This window comes from Mytilus californianus, unplaced genomic scaffold (assembly GCF_021869535.1).
Source record: "Mytilus californianus isolate M0D057914Y unplaced genomic scaffold, xbMytCali1.0.p SCAF_2, whole genome shotgun sequence".
Taxonomy (NCBI): Eukaryota; Metazoa; Mollusca; class Bivalvia; order Mytilida; family Mytilidae; genus Mytilus; species Mytilus californianus.
In genome coordinates, this window is record NW_026262668.1 from 81,692,268 (window position 1) to 81,716,388 (window position 24,121).

At 33.5% G+C, this 24,121-nt stretch overlaps 2 protein-coding genes across 6 annotated transcripts in view; one reads left to right on the top strand and one right to left on the bottom strand.

Annotated features, from left to right (window-relative positions):
- LOC127728330 (surfeit locus protein 2-like) lies at positions 1-23,968 on the bottom strand. The gene is made up of 6 exons (XM_052235678.1): positions 23,825-23,968; positions 11,976-12,127; positions 9,639-9,742; positions 7,753-7,905; positions 833-1,035; positions 1-53 (listed from the first exon to the last, which is right to left on the bottom strand). The coding sequence occupies exons 1-6, from the start codon at positions 23,903-23,905 to the stop codon at positions 18-20; spliced, it is 729 nt and encodes a 242-aa protein (XP_052091638.1). The 5' UTR covers positions 23,906-23,968; the 3' UTR covers positions 1-17.
- The window catches only part of LOC127728276 (axonemal dynein light chain domain-containing protein 1-like), a 39,463-nt gene continuing 39,300 nt past the window's right edge, over positions 23,959-24,121 (top strand). For 4 of the 5 annotated variants that reach the window (XM_052235574.1, XM_052235572.1, XM_052235575.1 and 1 more), the window contains exon 1: positions 23,960-24,003. The gene's annotated coding sequence lies outside the window, so the exon portion shown is untranslated. Of the gene's footprint in view, positions 24,004-24,121 lie in introns of all 5 variants that reach the window. The other variant, XM_052235571.1, reaches the window with a different exon arrangement.

Below are 24,121 nucleotides of genomic sequence, written 5' to 3' on the forward strand. Positions count from 1 at the left end.
TAAATTGTAAGTATTTATTAAGTCTTTGTCTTCTTCTGTTTCTTTTGTTTGTACTACAACAGAAAAAAAAGAACTTTTGGGAACAGATTGTATTAATTCATGCAATGGGACTGGCTTGATAGCTATATCATCACTACTTTTGAGAACATAAAAACAGTCATTGAGGTGAACATTCTTTACATCCTATTCATATATATGTAGAGCAATTTATCAATGAAATATATACATGTATCAACATATTTAAGTAACAAAATGATGTGCATGTGTATAATCATAATTGTAAAAAAAAAAAACAATTTTGATAATTACATAAAATGTGTATGACAGATGAAAACTAACACTGAGGGACAATACTGTAAATTCAAAAATTATTGCGATTTTTGAAGAATGAACAAAAATGTGAGTTTAATTATTGTGATTTTAGGAAAAGCTACATACAGAAATATGTCCCAAATATCAGAATGAGAGTTATTATTGCTATAATCAAGGAGTCACATTATTTGCATTAATAAAAACCTAACAATAATTTCTGAATATACATCATATAGATTTGGGAGTTATTTTCCTTTGACCATAATTGTAGTTGAACCAACAACAAATATGGACTAAGGATATTTCCAGTTCAAAATATTGCCTTTCATTGATTAATACATTGCAATGTTTAATCTTGAGTTTCCACTGCAAAATGAATGCAATCTTTACCCTTCAGTGCTCACAACCATTTTGATTATAATAGAAACAAAAGAAACAGTTCTGCTTTGTACATCTCTATTACTAGTAATTATTGAATCGCTTATCTTGAGAAAAAAAAAAACTCGCATAAAATACTAACTTTTATTTTTCTTTTCTTTGTCTGTAGTTTTATTGAGACATCTTTGACTATTTTTTTTTCATCTTCCAAGTCATCAAATTCATAATCTGAGTCCGACTTATTTTCTTGTGATGCTGAGGCATTTAATGTTTGACCTTCATCATTATCAAGGCTACTGTCAATGTCTGATTGGTCATCACTTTCATTTTCTTCAAAATCCTCAGCTACAAGAGAAAATAATAACTCATGTATTTTCTTGGTTAAACATTTAATAATTTTTCAATGAGAACATATTATTTTTTAATAAAATAGTGGTCTATGGAAATTCATTTTATTTGCCTCTTTTTTCTTTAAATAAAAATTTTGCTCATAAGTTAATAACTAGACAAAGTGATGCCCCCACCCTCCACTCTGAAGTAATTGTATTATAACAAAGTCAATGTAGGACTTTCTTTGAGATATTATTGTGTCTGGGAGACACAAATGATACCCCACAGATGCAAAGTGTTATTTTAAAATACACAAAGTTGAGCATGGGAGCACATCTAGGTCTATGGTTCATTGTAGGAGGAGTTATCTGGAAACACTATGTACCTCTTATGCAAGTATATACTCCAAAAATGACAAAGTTCAACTATCTCCCAAAAGTGCAAATATTGATAAAAATTCGTAAGGGTTCCGCGGAACCCAGTGTCTCGCCTACTTTTGCTGTTTATCTCAGGCTCAACAAAAATGAGGAAAAAAATTAATAAAAATATTCCTCTCTATACTATCTTTTGATTGTAAGTAGCTTCTGTTCAAGTTTGATAAAAATCCAGGATAGTTTATGAATCTAATAAATGTTTTAAAAACTTAAACTGTAGACTGTATGTAATATTAACTGGAAGAAAAACTAAGTCCATTTATAAGTAAAATACGGAAAAAATTTCCTTCTAGATACTAGCTTTTAATCATAAACAAGCTTCTGTCCAAGTTTGCTACAAATCCAGGATAGTTTAAGAAAGTGATTAAAATTTCAAAAACTTGAACCACAGAGTGAATGTAATGTTTCATGGCAGAAAAACTAAGTCCATGTATAAGTAAAATACAGAAAAAATGGAATTTTTTTTTTACAAAATTTACTTTTGAATATTATCTTATGATCATAAACAAGCTTCTGTCCAAGTTTGGTAGAAATCCAGGATAGTTTAAGAAAGTTATTAAAATTTCAAAAACTTTAACCACAGAGTGAATATTTGTGGACGCCGCCGCCGATGACAACAACGACGAAGCCGACGACAGAATGTAGGATCGCTATGTCTCCCTTTTTTGACAAAAGTCGAAGGCTCGACAAAAATCAAAACCCTGACCACATGCACACCTTCAATATATGTACAAACAGCCAGCAAAGTGAAAACTTCCTAGCATTCAAATTGTTGGAGGAGTTATCTGGAAACGCTATGCACCTCTTATGCAAGTAAATACTCCAACAATTCGTAAGGGTTCTGCGGAACCCAGTGTCTCGCCTACTTTTGCTGTTAATCACAGGCTCAACAAAAATGAGATGAGGTAAAAATTTAATAAAAATATTCCTCTCGATACAATTTTTTTATTGTAAGAAGCTTCTGTCCAAGTTTGGTAAAAATCCAGAATAGTTTATGAATCTAATAAATGTTTTAAAAAATTTAACTGCAGACTGTATGTAATGTTAACTGGAAGAAAAACTAAGTCCAATTATAAGTAAAATATGGATAAACAAGTACAAAATTTTAATAAAAATTTCCTTCTAGATACTAGCTTTTGATCATAAACAAACTTCTGTCCATGTTTGGTACAAATCCAGGATAGTTTAAGAAAGTTATTAAAATTTTAAAAACTTTAACCACAGAGTGAATGTAATGTTTCCTGGCAGAAAAACTAAGTCCATTTATAAGTAAAATACGGAAAAACAGGATTTTTTTTTTTCAAATTTACTTCTGGATACTATCTTATAATCATAAACAAGCTTCTGTCTAAGTTTGGTAGAAATCCAGGATAATTTAAGAAAGTTATTAAAATTTCAAAAACTTTAACCACAGAGTGAATATTTGTGGACGCCCCCGACGCAGACAGAATGTATGATCGCTATGTCTCACTTTTTCGACAAAAGTCGAAGGCTCGACAAAAATGACAAAGTTGAACTATCTCACAAAAGAGCAAATGTCAATAATAAAACTGTTATCACAGAGATATGTCTCGCCTTTTTGTAATTTTGATAATGCAAATGTTGAAATTAAAATAGCAATACTTTATCATGTAAGTTATGCAAATATTCAAAGTCGATGAACCATGACTGAAGTTACATGGCTGAACAATCTCCATGGAATGAGATGTGCCAATGCTAATACAACTGCATACCAAATACCACTGACTTATTATAAGTTGTTCCCTTTAAACAAACCTAAACACAAACATTAACTTGTAAACTATGTAAAAGTTTCAAAGTCAATGAATCATGATCAGGGGTGGGGCTATATAATCTCCATGGTAACGATATTTGCAAATGCCAATACATTTGCATACCAAATATCATTGACTTAACATTAGCAGTTCATCTTAAACTGATCTAATCACAAACTAATACATGTAAACTAAGCAAAAGTTTCAAAGTCAATAGACCATGAATGAGGGGGCGGGGCCAAATATTCTCCATGGAAATGAGATGTGCTAATGCTTATACAACTGAACACAAATTAACATTGGCCTACCACTAATGGTTCCCCTTGAACTGACCTAATCACAAACTAATACATGTTAACTTAGCAAAATTTTCAAAGTCCATAGACCATGACTAAGGGGGCGGAGCCAAATAATCTCCATGGAAATGAGATATGCTAATGCTTATACAACTGCATGCCAAATATCATTGACCTACCACTAGTGGTTTCCCATAAATTGACCTAATCACAAACTAATACATATAAACTATGAAAAGTTTCAAAGTCAATAGACCTTGACTGAGGGGGCGGGGCCAAATAATCTCCATGGTAATGAGATGTGCCAATGCTAATACAACTGCATACCGAATATCATTGACCTACCACTAGTGGTTCCCCATAAATTGACCTAATCACAAACTAATACATGTAAACTATGAAAAGTTTCAAAGTCAACAGACCTTGACTGAGGGAGCGGGGCCAAATAATCTCCATGGTAATGAGATGTGCCAATGCTAATACAACTGCATACCAAATATCATTGACCTACCACTAGTGGATCACCATAAATTGACCTAATCACAAACTAATACATGTAAACTATGAAAAGTTTCAAAGTCAATAGACCTTGACTGAGGGGGCAGGGCCAAATAACCTCCATGGTAATGAGATGTGCCAATGCTAATACAACTGCATACCAAATATCATTGACCTACCACTAGTGGATCACCATGAACTAGACCTAATCACAAACTAATACATATAAACTATGAAAAGTTTCAAAGTCAATAGACCTTGACTGAGGGGGTGGGGCCAAATAATCTCCATTGTAATGAGATGTGCCAATGCTAATACAACTGCATACCAAATATTATTGACCTACCACTAGTGGATCACCATGAACTAGACCTAATCACAAACTAATACATTGTTGTCGCCGACGCCGGAAACAGCATACCTATGTCTCGTTTTTTGACTCCGTCAAGGCGAGACAAAAATCAAAACCCTGACTACATGCACGCCTTCAACATATGTTCAAACAGCCAGCAAAGTGAAAACGTCCTAGCATTCAAACTGTAGGAGGAGTTATCTGGAATAACTATATACCCATAATGGGACGGACGGAAGGACAGACGGACGGACAGAAGGACAGACAGAAGGACAGACAGAAGGACAGACGGACGGATGGGAGTAAAACAATATGCCCCCCAACTTTTAGTTGCAGGTGCAAGGGCATAACAAGAAATTATTGTAACAGGATGCTGTTACGAAGTCTCCCAAACGAAGCCCCCATAATTTGTAATTCCCAGGGTCGCCTGACATTGGGCAACGTCCAGTGAAAATTGGTTTGGTCCAGTAAAGTTATATGCATTAGTGATGCCTGGGGACTTACCCTGTATATCATTCAAATCATCTTGGCATGACAAACCAGAATATATATGGTTTAGGGGTGGGGATCTCAACCATTTACAAGATACTAGAACATTGGGGGTGGGGGGAACCCCTGGGGACTGACCCTATACGTCATTCAAATGTTCGTTACATGACGAACAGGAATATATATGGTTTAGGGGTGGGGATCTCAACCATTTACAAGATATTAGAACATTGGGGGTGGGGGGAACCCCTGGGGACTGACCATATACGTCATTCAAATGTTCGAGACATGACAAATAGGAATATATATGGTTTAGGGGTGGGGATCTCAACCATTTACAAGATATTATAACTTTCTCAAATGGCAGGGGGTCAGGATGACCCCTGGGGACTAACCCTGTATATCATTCAAAACATCTTAGCATGACAAACCAGAATATATATGGTTTAGGTGTGGGGATCTTGACCACTTACAAGATATTAGAACTTTTTTAAATGGCATGGGGTGGGGGTGACCCCTGGGGACTAACCCTGTATTTCATTTGATTTGCTTTATCATGACAAACCAGAATATATATGGTTTAGGGGTGGAGATCTCGACCATTTACAAGATATTAGAACTTTCTCAAATGGCAGGGGGTCGGGATGACCCCTGGGGACTAACCCTGTATATCATTCAAACCATCTTAGCATGACAAACCAGAATATATATGGTTTAGGGGTGGGGATCTTGACCACTTACAAGATATAAGAACTTTTTTAAATGGCATGGGGTGGGGATGACCCCTTGGGACTAACCCTGTATTTCATTTGATTTGCTTTATCATGACAAACCAGAATATATATGGTTTAGGGGTGGGGATCTTGACCACTTAGAAGATATTAGAACTTTCTTAAATGGCATGGGGTGGGGGTGACCCCTGGGGACTAACCCTGTATTACATTTGATGTGCTTTATCATGACAAACCAGAATATATATGGTTTAGGGGTGGGGATCTCGACCATTTACAAGATATTAGAACTTTCTCAAATGGCAGGGGGTCAGGATGACCCCTGGGGACTAACCCTGTATATCATTCAAACCATCTTAGCATGACAAACAAAAATATATATGGTTTAGGGGTGGGGATCTTGACCACTTGCAAGGTATTGGAATTTTCTTAAATGGCAGGGGGTGGGGGTGACCCCTGGGGACTAACCCTGTATTTCATTTAATGGGCTTTATCATTTAGAATATTTTCAATCAAAAAGATTGTGTTTATCACAAACGGTTTTCAATTTATAATCATTTGAAAATTAAAAAAAATAAAATCCCATAGGGTTCTATAGTAAAACCCTCTTTTCTTTTTGCCCCTCAAAGTACCCCTTTATAAACCCTATTGCACAAACAAAACCCTGATTGCACAACTAGACATGTTAGTCTAACATATTGTGAAACCCTAAGTTAATCTGACAAGCGGTTTTGGAGAACGGGTGCGGACAAGTTCAAATTTAAAAGCGGCGGAAGAGGAAGAAGAAGAAGAAGAAGAAGAAGAATAATAATAATAATAATAATAAGAACTGAGCAAAAACAATAAGTCTTCCCAAACTTCGTTTGGGAGACTTAAAAAAGCAACTTGGGAGTTGCCAAAGAGGCATAGCAACAGAACTATGAATGAAACTATTGATGTCTTTTCCTTCTTTATAATCAAATTGGAAATTAAAGGTTCCAAGGATATTAAATCAATCTCATTGTTAATAAAAGAAGAATGGGTCTAAGGACATGAATGCCCCAACTAAAGCTTTGCAATTTTTCAAATTAAAAAGAGGCATAACTCTAGAATGGTGAATGACTCACTGCCCAAATTCAAACTCTGTCTGCATGTTGTGTTTTTTAGCATTGTGTATGAGTTTTATAAAATTTGGGTGAGGCAAACTTAAGTTAGAGTGCAGAAACAAACAAATTTGAAATTTTCCAAGTTATAAAGGGGCATACCTCTAGAACGGTAAATGAATCACTGCCAAAATTCAAACTCTGTCTACAAGTTTTGGTTCTTAGAATTGTGAATGAGTTTTTATAAAATTTGGATGAGAAAAACTTAAGTTAAAGTACAGAAAACGAACAAATTTGCAGTTTTCCTAGTTATAAAGGCCTAAAAAGGGCATAACTCTAGAACGGTAAGTGACTCACTGTTCAAAATGCAACTCTGTCTGCGAGTTTTGGTTCTTAGCATTGTGTATGAGTTTCATAAAATTTGGATGAAAAAAAGATTAAGTAAGGGTGCGAAAATGAAAATGGGAAAGACGGAAGGATGGAACACTTAAATTCCCCCGTTGCCTACGACAGGGGCATAAAAAATATCTCTTGACAAAAATGTCTAGCAAAATGAATTGTTTTCTAGAAGTTCATTACACTTTACATGGAGCATACTTTTAACATGTTTGAAATAATGTTAAACTGTTTTCTGATTAAAAATGAAATATACTTAGATAATTCTGATGTTAATAGTTATAAGCATGAAAGGAGGTATGTTTTTTGGTAAAAAGAAAACAATATTTCCTGTGAAAAAGGATGAGGGGTGACTCTTCCTAAATGAAGGTATACACAGAGGATGTGCTGGTATTAGTAACTCAGAATTAAAATTTTAAAAACTCAGCTAAATCTGAAAGCAGAAAACCGATTTTTTTTTAAGTTGATGGTACATGTCTTATTATTGAAATCACAGTCAACTATCTAACCTCTGACAGAAACAAATGCCACAAGAGCACAAAACCTGCATTTAGAGTAGTATAGTTATGTTGGGTTACTTTATGGTAAAAACTGGACTGTTTGATCCTTCTTATGATTCTAACTAATGACAAAGCATTAATGCTTCTAAAACGTGGTAGATCAACTAATATATATGTACCTGGGTAAAGGTCACTGAAGTCATCCTTATCATCTTTATCACCATGGATACTATTGTCTGCATCTGACATTATTTCTGTATCTGATATATTCTGTTTCTGTTTTGGTCTGAAGAGGGGTTTGTAAGTTTCCCCTGTCTTCTGACATTCTTCCCCTATTTAGAGACAAAAGTAAATAGCATTGTGCTTTAGCTGATAGAGATACTTAATCTGTTTACTGTGGATTCATTTATTTTTGTGGATACCAATTTTTGTGGATTGAGGAAAAATTGTATTATTGTGGATACAAATGTACTTGCTTTCTTGGTTTTAACAAATTCTCCTTGAAGTCCATTGGAATTTAATTTGATTGATTGATTGTTGGTGTTTAAAGTCACTTTCAGCAATTATGGAGGCTTCTTTGTATTGGTGGAGGAAGCCAGAATGCCAGGAAGGAAAAACTGACCATCAGGAAAGCTGGCAATCCTAGTCTACTAATATTGCTGTAGAAGGCACCTACCACGAGCAGGGTTCAAACTCACAACCTCAGTGTCAACAGGCTAGTTCAGTTTTGTTGAACACTTAGATTTGTGGTTCACTCATACCAAACAAAATCCGCAAGTAATTGGTACCCCACAAAATAGAATGAGTTCATAGTATATAAAAGATGTGACAGTAGAAATCTATTGTTTCACAGTTATTGTGTATCCCTATTAATGTCTTGCCTATAATAATACAAATTGTGCGTATAAAAAAACCCTTTAGTTTCTGGTAACATATACAGTAGAACAGATAAAAACACAAAGATTTCATATCACTGTAACAATCATACAGGGTTCAAAAAGTTCAAATTATTGTATGAATTTCCAACTCAAAAATTCTGTAATTGTACAGAAATAAGGTTCAACTGCCCCAAGCAGAAGACCTACCGTAACATGGTTTTGTTGATTCTGTTCCCTGACTTTTAAGGTTTTTTATGCTCTCAAAGATTTTAAACATTTAGTGTGCAGCATACCTGATGTTGACACAGAGATATATCTTACCTGTATGTAATTTTGATAGTATAATGAAAATGTTGAAATTAATAGATCAACACTTAACATGTAAACTTTGCACAATTTACAAAGCATTGACCATGATTGAGGGATTGAGGCCAAATGATGGTCATGGGAACAATATGTGCTAATGCTGATACAACTACATATAAAATATCATTGACTGCCATAAGTGGTTCTACTTAAACTGACCTAATCACAAAATTTTACATGTAAACAGGTTTTAAATGAAACATGACTGAGGGGGCAGGGCCATATAAAATCCTCATGGAAATGAGATGTGCAAATGCTAATACAACTGCATACCTTATATCATTGACTTAACATTAGTGGTTCCCCTTAAATTGACCTAATCACAAACTTTGACCAATTGTTGAAGTGGCAACAGGAAACAGTAAACCTCTCTCAGCTCAGCAGCATCATTGAGCCGAGATAAAAAAAATTCTCTTGATGGCAAATATTCACAGTGAATGCTTGTGAATGAGGGTGTTTCATTCTGATGCATATCTCTGTATTTTCAAAGATATATTTACAAAAATTGTCAACCAGAGCATTATCACCTCCAATCACTACCATCCAGCAATCATCTTATTTCACAGAGAATAATAAAACACCACAAACAATGATTTATAACTGAATCATCTTGTGTGTACTATAAAGAATACAAATGATCTTAGTAAAAAAAAAACCAACACATGTGCAGGCTATTGTTTAAAAATTTGAAGGAATTGGATCATTTAAACTTTGTAAACAATTTCTACACATAACTACAGCTGCAAAATAAATATTATTACTTTCCAAGGTGAGAGGCCCATACAGCAGGTTTTCTAAAAAGTTTGTTTGGAACAACTTACATTTGTGTAAAGCTTTCTTGAATCTCCTGCCTTCAAGATGTTTCTGTATATGTTGTGGAGTATTATTAAGATGTCGATATGTCAATGTACAAAACAACTGATGGCTGAAAATAACAGATGAAACTATTAAGAAATATCTTAATAAATTGGTTCGCTGAGCGCAGCTGGATACGACCACAGATGTCAAACCCTGAAAAGTGGGGGCCAAAATGGACACAATATTCACGCTTGATACAGGTCTGAATTTGGAAAGTTATTAAATTTTTGACACATAATAGATTTCTGACACAGAATAATTGTAGTCAAAGAACTTCAAATTGGTTATATGATTTGAATTTATATTCAATTTTTTTCTTTTGTGCAATACACTATGTGAATTGACCCCCCCCCCCCCCCCAAAAAAAAAAAAACAAATTTACCCCGTTTTTTTGCATTTGTGCAATACACTATGCTGTTGAATATTAACCCCCAAAAAAAAATATTTGAAGAAATTTTCTTTTAATTTCTGAAATCTGAAATGAGAAAAATTGTCCCCCTCCAATTTTTTTCACCTCCACCCTTTCCCTTATTCCAAAAAATAATTCTTTCCCTCAAGTTATGGTCAGTATCTCAGACAATCATCATTTCTTAATACATAATTTACAAGCAGTGTAAGGGAGGTAATCAAACATTGTTATTTAAATTGATTTGGATTTGGATTTTGATTTGGATTACCTCCCTTACACTGCTTTTAAATTGTCTCAATTGTCCTTTAACCAGAAAAATCCTTGTTTTTCCCCTTTTTTTGCCCCTAATTCCTAAATGGTTTGAGCCATAACCCCCCAAAGTCAATCCTAATCATCCCTTTGTAGTATGGAAACTTGTGGTATAATTTCAGAGAGATTCATACACTTTAACACAAGTAATGCCTGGAAACTACAAAAATGCTTATTTGGGCCCCTTTTTTGGCCCCTAATTCCTAAACAGTTGGGACAATAACCCCCAAAATCAATCCCAACCTCCCTTTAGTGGTTATAAACCTTGTGTTAAAATTTTATTGATTTCTATTTACTTATACTAAAGTTATTATCCGGAAACCATCGGTCTTCGGACGACGCTGACGACGACGACAACGTGATACCAATATACGACCAAAAAATTAAAAATTTTTGCGGTCGTATAAAAACCGACAACATCTTGAACATGCTTTTTGTTTTGTCAATGAATCAATCTAAAATCAGGGTTTATTTTTCTTGTTTAAATTTTTTTATATTTTGTTATATGGGGGCTTTTATATATATACATACTGATGAAGGATATTTGTTATCCTAAATATTTATCGATACTTGTATTTCCTATTTCCTTTTTTAATATTGGTGTTGTTTTGTACACATTTTTAGATGTATATTTATTTTTTTTATTGTGTACAGTATCATTTTTCATAATGATCCAGTGCCCTCGTTAGAAATTTGTTGACTAATATCTAGACATTAGTTTTATACATATATATTATATATATATGTATAAAAATACTATACAGTATTGATTTTGGTCATTGTTGAAGGCCATACAGTGACCTATAGTTGCTTACATCTTAGTCATTCCGTCTCTGGAGGATAGTTGTCTCATTGGCAATCATACCACATCTTCTTACTATTTAATATACCGGTACATATATTACATATACATAAGTAATGTACTATCAAAAAGATCTGCACAGTAGAATCCAAAACCTTAGGTCAGAATGAAATGACTATTTTTTGTGGAAGGATGTCATCCATGTACCCTTCTAGATGCAATGATAAACCGAGTTATTAAATGATTGTATTTTACTTGGTATCTGAGACATGAACACCGATATAATGCTAAAAATGTTAGTGAACCCTAACAAAGAAGTCTAGAGTGGTAAATATCAAAGTGCTTGTGAGCACTAAGGGAGGCATAATGATTGCTTTCACTTTACATTGTGAATTTAAATACAAACAATGCATTTTATGAAGCAGAGAAACTTATCTAGCCAATATTTTTAAATTGAGTTATCTAACTTTGTCCATTAGTGCAACAGATTAAAATATATATAAAATATGCACTACTTTTTGCAATTTGTGTATTTTAAACAAATATTTTTTTCTTAATCACTGTTAATAGTTATGATAAAACACATACAAGTAATTTTGCAAATAAATTTTATATAGCTATTGTACATGATTTGTATTGGTTTAGAATTGTTACATGATAAGGCTAAGAAATGAAATCAAATGCCTAATTTTGAAATGATTTTCAAAAAACTCTTGTGATTTTAAGGGACGAATAATGACTTGCATCATATCCATCCTTTTAGAATATTAAAAGTCCTACCTCCTTCCCTTTTTTATACTTTGAGTCAGATGCTGTTTTTCATACTGATAATTATGTTTTTCCAAAAGTTTTTCAAATTTCTTTCCTTTAATGTAACTTTCCAGGGCATCTAGACGACAAGGCATTTCATGGCCTGACAGTTCACATCTTATCTGAAATAAACAAGTAATGAAGTTGTAATACTGAAGATAGTAGCATATTTTATTTTAAAACATTCATACATGTAGCATATACTCATTTGAGAATCATATCTTAAAGATTAATTTTTATAGAATTTACATAAATCAGTAATAAGCAAGTTTTCTTACAGAAAAATTTTCATTAACAAGATTTAAATTGGAATAAGAAACAAAAATGAGCAGATTATTAAATAACAGCAAATTATGGATGTAACATTCTTTTTCGTGCAGGCCACCAGAATATTATTACAATATATGTAAATAATTCATTTCGTAATGTCTAATTGGTTGAAAAATTTCTCTTATACATGTAAATACATCTGCATTCCCAAACATAGGTAATCTACGAGTACGAGTTGTCCTCATCCCAAAATGACTTACATGAAACTAGGAATTATTTGAATCTGGAATAATTTTGAATCCTGGAAAATTGATAGGAAATGTATGATGTAAACAAACCAATCTAAAGAGAGTTAGCCATGCGTGCATGGCTAATGTCAATTTTACTTTCACTGATTATTAACCCCCCTTAGCCATGCATGCATGGCTAACCCTTCTAAATTGGGTTAGTTTTCATCATAGATTTCTTATCAATTTTCAGGAATTTAAAATGATTCCATATTCAAATAATTCCTTGTTTACATGTTTTAAAGACATTCTTAGGTGGAAAAAATGGTGTTTGTCTACACCAAATTAACACAAGAGTGGACACGCTGAAATGTCTCACCTTCTTTACTAACCATTGATATTATGTTGATAGTCCTAAATGAAAGCTTTACTACAACTATTACATAAACTTAACATGATCCAAGAAAATGAAGTCAAGGTCATATAAACCAAACAAGAAATACATGTACACCTTACAATCATTCAATACACTAAATATAGTTGACCTATTGCTTATAGTTTCTAAGAAACAGACTTAACCAAGAAAACTAAACATTGACCAATGAATCGTGAAAATGAGGTCAAAGTCAGATGAACCATGCCAGGCAGACATGAACAGCTTACAATCCTTCCATACAACAAATATAGCTGACCTATTGCTTATAGTTTAAGAAAAACAGACTGAAACACATAAACTTAACACTGAGCAATGAACTGTGAAAATGAGGTCAAGGTCAAATAAAACCTGCGAGACTGACGTGTACATCATGGAATATTTCCATACACCAAATATAGTTGACTTATTGCATAATAGTATAAGAAAAAAGACCAAAACTCAAAAACTTAACTTTGACCACTGAACCATGAAAATGAGGTCAAAGTCAGATGACACCTGCCAGTTGGACATGTACACCTTACAATCATTCCATACACCAAATATAGTAGACCTATTGGATAAAGTATAAGAAAAACGGACCAAAACACAAAAACTTAACTATAACCACTGAACCATGAAAATGAGGTCAAGGTCAGATGACACCTGCCAGTTGGACATGTACACCTTACAATCATTCCATACACCAAATATAGTAGACCTATTGGATAAAGTATAAGAAAAACGGACCAAAACACAAAAACTTAACTATAACCACTGAACCATGAAAATGAGGTCAAGGTCAGATGACACCTGCCAGTTGGACATGTACACCTTACAATCATTCCATACACCAAATATAATAGACCTATTGCATACAGTATAAGAAAAACAGACCAAAACACAAAAACTTAACTATAACCACTGAACCATGAAAATGAGGTCAAGGTCAGATGACACCTGCCAGTTGGACATGTACACCTTACAATCATTCCATACACCAAATATAATAGACCTATTGCATACAGTATAAGAAAAACAGACCAAAACACAAAAACTTAACTATAACCACTGAACCATGAAAATGAGGTCAAGGTCAGATGACACCTGCCAGTTGGACATGTACACCTTACAGTCCTTCCATACACCAAATATACTAGACCTATTGCTTATAGTATCTGAGATATGGACTTGACCACCAAAACTTAACCTTGTTCACTGATCCATGAAATGAGGTCGAGGTCAAGTGAAAACTGTCTGACAGGCATGAGGACCTTGCAAGGTACGCACATACTAAATATAGTTATCCTATTACTTATAATAAGAGAGAATTTAACATTACAAATAATCTGAACTTTTTTTTCAAGTAGTCACTGAACCATGAAAATGAGGTCAAGGATATTGGACATGTGACTGACGGAAACTTCGTAACATGAGGCATCCATATACAAAGTATGAAGCATCCAGGTCTTCCACCTTCTAAAATATAAAGCTTTTAAGAAGTTAGCTAACGCCGCCGCCGCCGCCGCCGCCGGATCGCTATCCCTATGTCGAGCTTTCTGCGACAAAAGTCGCAGGCTCGACAAAAAACAATTGAATCGGCAAGAGATCTACCATATGATAGGAAATGGTATATACAAATCATCCATATGATAGGAAATGGCATACATAAATAAATCTTCCATATGATAGGAAACAGTCAGGGGACTTACTTAAATGAATGATTTCTAAATCACTGATTCAAGTAACATTTTGTCCACAAATGTTGGAAGTAAGAGTTGTCTTTCTTTAATAATCACCTATTTAAGTAGTAAAAATAAATCACTAGACTAAAGTGATTTAATTTTATTGTAGCTTTAAATATACAATACTAATGATCCAGGGACTAATTATGTTTCTAAAATTATCAGAACCAACTTATGTATTGATACGATGACCGGTCATGTCAGATGACCTTGAATCTGAATCTGGGATAATGACATGAAAATCACCTGTTTAAGTATCATACCTCTATTTTCTTCCAAAAAATCACTTCTTTAAGTAATATTATTTTAATAACCCCCACTAATTTCAACACCCCAGAACAGTGAAATTTTGAACAGTAACATTTTATTACATAATCTGTAAGATGAAACCTTGAATTTTACAGGAAAATACTCCCACTGCTGGGAAAAATCTGTTAAGAAAGTATTAGTTCATTAACCCTTTAGCCCCAATCCCGCCTGTAGGCGTGATGGCGACAACCATTCTTTGATGGCCCGTATGACCCTCCATACCTTTTTTGAACTGCCCCAGCTGAACTGTCATGATAGCAGGGACTTCAAGCAGTTCATGGTCCATAAACTCTTCTGAGATGTCTGTTCATGAAAATATGGCACTTTGAAAGCTGTTTAAGAGTTCAAAATCGGAAAAACGTGAAAAGTAGCCAAAATCAGGTGGGGGTGGGCATCTTTTGATCCGAAAATAGACGGAAAATTAACATTTTTCAGTGGGGTTGGGTTCAAACCCACGAGAAAATATCAAGAGTCTGCTAATTTGCATATAATTTGCATATGATTGCAAATTTTAGAAAATGCCTGATTTTCCAGAAATTAAGTTAAATTGAGTTAAGTCAAGCTTTCATTATAGCATTTTTTCAACAAATATAGAATTCTCAGCTAGATGATTGCATCAAAGGCATAAACCTTGCTATTTAAAAGAAGCAAAAGGTTCATTTTTTTTCAATTTTACTAATAATAAGATACAATCTAAACCTATATGTTTAAAATTTTGGTAAAACTACAAAATTTCCAATTTGCTACTTAAATAAATGATTTTATAATTTAAATCACTTATTTCAGTAATTCCCCTGACTGGGAAATGGCAAACATAAATCTTCCATATTGTATGAAATGGCATACATGTAACAAAACAAAAATACTTGATTGAAGATGTTCAGCTGGAGATCCTCAGATCAATAGCTGTACTTTTATATTTCCACTATTAGGGGGGTATCAATAGAACTATCATTATTGTTATCAAGAAAAATGAAAACAAATCATTGTTATTTTTTTTTTTTTGGTAAGTTATTATATTATATTTATCAATGCATGATTATTCATTGTAATAAATCTGCCCCTTTGTGGGCAAATTGAAAAACATCTGTTAAGATCTTCTATAAGGTTTGAAATGGCATACATATAAATCTACCATGAGGTATGAATCCATGAAAACTCACACCAACTTTCTACCAACTCGACCCACATTCTACTTCCAGCAGGATTTAACTCTTTTACATGAGTGGGGCAAGTTTGCAGGCCTAATATTTAGTCCAAATAATTATGACATCTTGAAAGGCTATTTCAATTTTGTGCTGTGACAACTTACTACGATATATTATAGAAAGCCGCCGAATCTGGGTCTACTCGCCCTGATTCATGTTCGCCTTTGTACCTGTTCGCCCTAATACCTGTTCGCCCAGGGTCCATTGGCCCTGATTTTTATTTTTTTCTTATTGTTGTCTAGTTGCATAATGTTTATCATTTGAACAGAATATGTTAGAGCCTTTGTTGAAAAATTGGCTAAAATTTGTATTGCTGCAACCAAATAATTATTTTCCTTTGATTTGCATAGAATAATACTGGAATACAATGTAATTATCTTTATATATATTTGTTAACAATTTCAATAATTCTAGTCAGTCAATTTATGCAGTATACTAATAAATGAACTTATAAATCCTTTTCATGTTTCACAATTCGTACATCATTGTTTTTACTCATTCCAAGCTTAGTAGTTTATCAAAACAAAATGTTGTTTTTATTAGGCCAACTAAAATTAATTAAATTTTCATCCAGTTTTTTTTTTTTAAATGGGGCGGGTGTGAGAATTTTATTTTTTAATTTATATTTCCTCCTAAACCCTTTTGTGACGTGTTGTTCATATACAAGGGTAATAAAAAGCTTATTGCATGTATATATAAGGAATTCTACATTATTTTTCAAATTCTTAAATTAATATTTATGATTGGCAATTAACCACAGTGTTCTACATGTAATTGCATGCCGCTTTAGTAAATAGCAAAAACGTGGAGAAAAGTTCCCTCATGTTTAGACTACCTAGATCAAATTTATTTTGCTTTCTAAGCTATGATTTGAAGTGCCCATAAAATGAAGCATATGCATTGATCTGCATTGGTATGCAAAACAATTATTATGAGTACTGAGTGAAATGAAATTAAAATCAAACTGTGTTGAAAATACTAAGGTTGATGCTTTTAAGATTCTTATGCAAGGTGCAAATATAAGTACAATGTAAAACATGAACTGAACCAAAGTTGTTTAATGACTCTATTGAGGGGCTGGAGACAGATAGTGTTTGCTGATTACCTTGGGGGTAAATCTAAGGAATTGCTATAATACATTTTGTACGTTGGCCGACTCTTTGTACTCAATATATATACAGTCATAAATCGCACAAGTTCGTGCTTGTGTCCATTAATTTATACCAGTCATGTTTTTGTACCAATGTGTTCCACGATTCTTGCGCTTTAAATATCGTTCACAGTCTAAATTTCCTGACACAAAGTCATTGTATAAATAAAAATAAAATGCTCCGCTGGGGCGCAGCTTGATACAACCGCAGAGGTCGAACCCTGAACAGTTGGGGCAAGTATGGACACAACATTCAAGCTTGATACAGCACTGAATTTGGATTGTAATTAAATATTTGACACAGCATAGGTTTCTCACACAGAATGAAAGTAGTCTAAGAACTTAAAATTTTTTAATTTACCTATTCAAACCATATCATTATTATTTGCTTTTATATATAAATCAGAAATAACCAATTTAAAATGGAAAATTTTAAAGAAAAAAAAGGAAAAAAAAATCCCCCCCCCAAATTTTTTGAAACCCCCTTATGATTCATCACCCCCAAACTCAATCCCAGCCTTCCCTTTGTGGTATGGTACCTTGCAGTACAATTTCAGAGAGATCCATACACTTGAACACAAATTATTGTCTGGAAACTAGAAAAATGCTTGGGTTTTTTGCACCTTTTTGGCCCCAAATTCCTAAAAGTTTAGGGCAATTACCCCCAAACTCAAACCAAGCTTTCCCTTTGTGATATGGAACCTTGCAGTACAATGTCATAAAGATCCATACACTTACACACAAGTTATTGTCATGAAACTAGAAAAATGCTTGTTTTTTTGCCCCTTTATGGCCCCTAATTCCTAACATTTTGAGACAATTACCCCCAAAAACAATCCCAGCCTTCCCTTTGTGGTATGGTACCTTGCAGTACAATTTCAGAGAGATCCATACACTTGAACACAAGTTATTGTCTGGAAACTAGAAAAATGCTTATTTTTGGCCCCTTATTCCTAAACGTTTTGGGCAAGTACCCCCAAACTCAATTCCAGCTTTTCCTTTGTGATATGGAACCTTGTAGTACAATTTCATAAATATCCATACACTTACACACAAGTTATTGTCATGAAACTAGAAAAATGCTTGTTTTTTGCCCCCTAATTCCTAAAATTTTGAGGCAATTACCCCCAAAATCAATCCCAGCATTCAAACCCTCAATCAGCATCATTTAACAGTAATATCTAAAAATGGAAATTACATAATAAAGGTATTAAAATAGAAAATGACATCATAGTCATGGCTAAAAATAAACAAAATCCTTAATCAGCAACATTTTACAGTAATATCTAAAAATAAAATTCCTTTGTAACCATAAAAGCCCATTTAAATACATCATGACAGATATTAAAATAGAAAATGACATCATAGTCATGGCTAAACATAGCAAAAACCTTAATCAGCATCATTTAACAGTAATATCTAAAAATAAAAATTTCTTTGCAACCATAAAAGTAAAATAGAAAATGACATCATAATCATAGCTAAAAATAAACAAAATTTTTTTTTATTACCAAATTTTAAATGGAGTTTATTTAACTAAAACAATAAATTTGCAACCATAAAACCCCATTTAAACACATCATAAAAGTATTAAATAATTCAACTACATCATAAGGCTATAAAAATAGAAAATGACTTCATAGTCAAGGCTAAAGGTAAACAAAAAACCTTCATCAGCAAAATTTTATATTGGCAAATTTCCAATGAAGTTTATTATACTAAAATTGTTGGCAAATTTCCAATGCATTTATTAACAATAAAGTTATTGGCAAATTTCCAATTTACATAATTTAAAAGCAGTGTAAGTGAGATATTTAAATGAGTTTGAATTACCAACCTTACACTGCTTTTAAATAATGTTTTGTACTTATTTGTCTATTAACCTGGAAACCCTTGTTTTTTCACCTTTTTTTCCCTTATTATTTAAAGGTTTGAGCCATAACCCTACCCCAAATCCAATTCTTAAATTCCAATGTAACCTAAATTTACAATATACATAACTTCAATTTAAGTTTTTGATAAAATCAAACCACATCATTATTATTTGCTTTTATATCTAAATCAGAAATAATTAACCAACTTTAAGTGGAAAATTTTCACACATCACGCCCCCCAACCTCAATCCCAGCCTTCAGTTTGTGGTATGGTACCTTGCAGTACAATTTCACAGAGATCCAATTACTTAAACACAATTAATTGTTGGAAACTAAAAAAAAATGCTTATTTTTAACCCCTTTTTTAGCCCCTTATTCCTAAACATTTGAGCAATTATCCCCCAAACTCAATTCCAACTTTCTCTTTGTGATCAGAATTAACCAACTTAAAATGGAAAATTTTAAAGAAAAAAAAAAGGAAAAAAAATCCCCCCCCAAAAATTTTTTGACCCACTTCCCTTTGTGGTATGGTACCTTTAAGTACAATTTCAGAGAAATCCATACACTTGAACACAAGTTAATGTCTGGAAACTAAAAAAATGCTTATTTTTGCCCCCTTTTTTGGCCACTTATTAATAAATGTTTTGGGCAAACATTTTATAATAATATTTAAAACTGAAATTAATTTGTAACCTTGAATTAAATAGAAAATGACATCATAGTCATAGCTAAAAATAAACAAACTATTGGTAAATTTCCAATGGAGTTTATTATATTAAAACAATAAATTTGCAACCATAAAAGCGCATTAAAATACATCATAAAAGTATTAAAAAAAATTTAACTACATCATAAGGCTATTAAAATAGAAAATGACATCATAGTCAGACTAAAGGTAAACAAAAAAACCTTCATCAGCAAAATTTTATATTGGCAAATTTCCAATGAAGTTTATTATACTAAAATAATTGGCAAATTTCCAATTTACATAATTCAAACATAGTGCAGGTGAGATATTTAAATGAGTTTGAATTACCAACCTTACACTGCTTTTAAATAATGTTCTTTACTCAATTATTTGTCTATTAAAATGGAAACCCTAGTTTTTTAACCTTTTTTCCCCTTATTCCTTAAACGAAAAAAAATAATTACCCCTTTTTTGACCCCCCCCCCCCCCTATGATTCATCACCCCCCTTCCCCCCCAAACCAAGCTCAATAACAGCCTTGCCTTTGTGGTATGGTACCTTGTAATACAATTTTAGAGAGATCCATACACTTGAACACAAGTTATTGTCTAGAAACTAAAAAATGCTTATTTTTCACCCCTTTTTAGGCCCCTTATTACTAAACGTTTTGGGCAATTACCTTAAAACTCAATTCCAGCTTTCCCTTTGCGAAATGGAACCTTGTAGTAAAATTTCAGAAAGATCCATACACTTATACACAAGTTATTGTCATGAAACTAGAAAAATGCTTGTTTTTTGCCCCCTTTTGGCCCCTTATTCCTAAAATTTCGAGGAAATTAACCCCAAAATCAATCCCATCATCGACCCTTTGTGATATGGAATCTTGTAGTACAATGTCAAAGAGATCCATACAATAACACACAAGTTATGTCTGGAAGTTACAAAAATGCTTATTTTCGGCCCCTTTTTGGCCCCTAATTATTTAACTGTTGGTACCATAACCCCCAAAATCAATCCCCACCTTCCTATTGTGGTATTGAACCTTATGGTAAAATTTCACAGAGATCCATTCACTTAAACTAAAGTTAGAGTGCGAAAACCATTGTGTATTCGGACGACGACGCCGGACGACGACGACGACGACGACGACGACGCCAACGTCATACCAATATACGACCACAAAATTTTTTTGCGGTCGTATAAAAATCCACGGTTTTCTAATCGCTGAAATTGAATATTTCATGCCCTTCTAGTAATCAATCTATATTCTCAGAAGATAATGTTGTCATCATTGAGCAGAAGAATATGTCGACTTATATTACTCGAAGAAATGAAATTGAAACAGGAAGTTTTGAATGAAACGAAATTATCGGCAGTTACCAGTAACGGAAATGAACAAAATCCGGAAAAAGTAAATTTAAAAAAAATTAAAAAATCGAAGGGGACGATTTCAGAGGGGCGGGCAGGGATGAAAATCTATCAATTAATTTTAATTGGCCTTATTAATCTATCAAAGACAATTATTACAACAATAAGTGAGAATTATTATTATGAACAATTTATGCTCCCAAACACACCATCAATTTTAAATATTTCCATGTGTTTTTATGAATTTCAAGAATTTATACTATATAAATATCTGAGGCCGCAATTAAAAATATCTTTGTTTCCCCTTAACCTACCCACCATTTTGGAAGTGGGTAGGTAGGTAGGCTTTTTTTTTTTTTTTTTTTTTAGAGAAAATCCCTTAAATATATCTAACATACAGGAAAACACAGAAAAACAACAAATTGAACTTTATTGATACTAAAACAACATACTGTATAACGTATTATGCATGACTAGAAGACCTTACAATTTCAGACTAGAAAATGTTTGTAAATATCAATGTCTTTGTGACTTAGAGTAGACCACATATAAATTGAGACACGGTTCTATATCTTTCTTATAGTTTTATTAATTCAATTGAAAATATAAAACCCCAACGAGACTGCTACCTAGTAACATTCGATGCAAAAAATATGTACACTTGTTTTTCATTTAAGGAAATACTAGAAGCCACAAACCGTGATCCAAGCGAGTATGACTACGCCTATTAAGGCTTATTCTAGAAAACTATGAATTTATTTTTAACAATAAACTTTACCATGAAACCTTGGGCGTGCCTATGTGCCGATCAGCATTCGCTGAGTTAGCAGACCTTACAATGTTTGTTAATTCTTGAACACATTTTACAACACTTTCAACACAGAGAAACAAAATGATAATGATAGTTGAAGTTCACCTACGAATTTTCCTGTAATGAAACAATATTCTTAGACACTGTCATAATTATACAAAGGAGAAAGATTCTTTAACGAAGGCATAGTATGATACAAGACATTAAAACCAATGTCAAACCAACTGAAACATATCAATATCTGCACAGACACTGCTCACACCCAAAAAGTGTTTTCATTGAAAGGATTTATCAAGGGCGAAGTATTGAGGTATCTCAGAAACACAAGCAGCAAAACTGATCTTAAAAAAACAGTAAGAAGCTCAAACGAGGATATCAAATATCTGAAATCAACGATTTTTTTTATCAAACACAAAATACAGAAAGGGAAACCTTGCTAACACATCGCCCAGCGAAACGGGAGCAACCGCTAGTAATGTTAACAAAATTCAACCCATCTATACAGAAACTAAAAATATAATAATGAAACACTGGCATCTTATTTCACAAAACCCTGAATGTGTGACCATATTTAATCATCAGCCCATTATAGCTTATAAAAGACATAAGAACTTACAAGAACTTTTATCAAAGCATTAGCTGGTATAGTCATCTCGACACAATATGATGCTGAGCTCGAAAAAAATCAACTACTATTTTATCCAAAGACAACTAGTGTATGGTCCAATATCACATACGAAATGAAACAAAATAGCATAAATAGCATGCCAATATACAACTTATTGAGTACACCACTGATAAAGGCGAACTCAGGGATTTACCACAAACACGACAGAAACACCGGGCCTAACATTTAAGCTCAAGGGTGAGCTCGGATGCGCAATCGTAACTACTCGGCCATTCTCGCTACGCATTTTGTTATTGGAGGCGTAGCTAGAATGGAATAGTAGTTAAGATTGCTTGGATGCATTTATTTAAAACATTATTCCATTCCAATTTCAGTATCCTTGCATACGTTGTTTACCCTTTGCTGCAAACACACGGGCGACAATGATTTCGCGGAATGTTGAAAATACGGACCATTCAAGGAAACGAAATTAAAAAACGAACTTTTGAGCGAAACGAAAAAAAAAAAACAACGTGATTTTCGAAAAAAAATTATTTCAGTCGGCGGATTTTTAGAAGGTTGGTCGGGTAAGGGGAAACAAACTTAATTTTAATTTTGGCCTGAAGAAGTTTATTAAACTTTAATACCCTTAATATTAATATTTATTAATAAAAGTAGGGAGAACGAACCCAGGGCAAACTGACTCTATGGGCGAACAAACTCAGGGCGAACGGACCCAGGGCGAACATGTAATCAGGGCAAACATGTAATAAGGGCGAACAGACCCCATACTGAAGCTGCCACAAGATTCTGCGGGAATTAACTCATTTGCAATAGTGGTAAACAAGAGTGGGGCGAGTTGGTAAAAAGTGGGGCGAAGTGGTGAAAAGTGGGGCGAGTTGAACTGGGGCGAATTTGCAGTGGGCGAGTTGTCTTGCTTCCGGAGGGTACGAAATGACTTTAATTCGATTTATTATTTATGACCGGTGCATTTCCAAGTATCTCTAGTTTAAACATATTTTATTTGCTAAATATCAGCAAAATGGATGAGACACAAGTAAATCATACTTATGAAGTCTTCTCCAAGTATCTCTATGCATATATCCCTTTTAAAACTAGGAAGAAATTAAAAAAAAAACGGGTCTGCTTACTTTTTCTCTGGCTTCGAGAACAGTGAATGTCTTGTATTTGTCTAAAATTCTTTTCAAATCGTCAGAAACTATTTTGCTCATGTTCAATTTGGTTTCATGGAGGCTGACATCTTTAATTTCAATAACAGCTTCCGCTTCCGTTCTTCCTTGACAACATGTAAATCAAAATGGCGGCATAAGTAGGTTTTAATTTGAGTTTGTGCAGTTCATACAAATACAACCATATCTGCAGTGAAATATGATTATTCAAAACCAAAACTAAGAGCATGAATTCAAAACTAACTTTGATATCATCAC

Coding starts and splice junctions, on each gene's coding strand:
- LOC127728330 (XM_052235678.1), bottom strand. CDS start 23,905: ATGAGCAAAATAGTTTCTGACGATTTGAAAAGAATTTTAGACAAATAC. Junction 12,128..23,824: donor TTCTCGAAGCCAGAGAAAAA/GTAAGCAGACCC, acceptor TGTTTATTTCAG/ATAAGATGTGAACTGTCAGG. Junction 54..832: donor CAAAGAAAAGAAAAATAAAA/GTTAGTATTTTA, acceptor TTTCTGTTGTAG/TACAAACAAAAGAAACAGAA.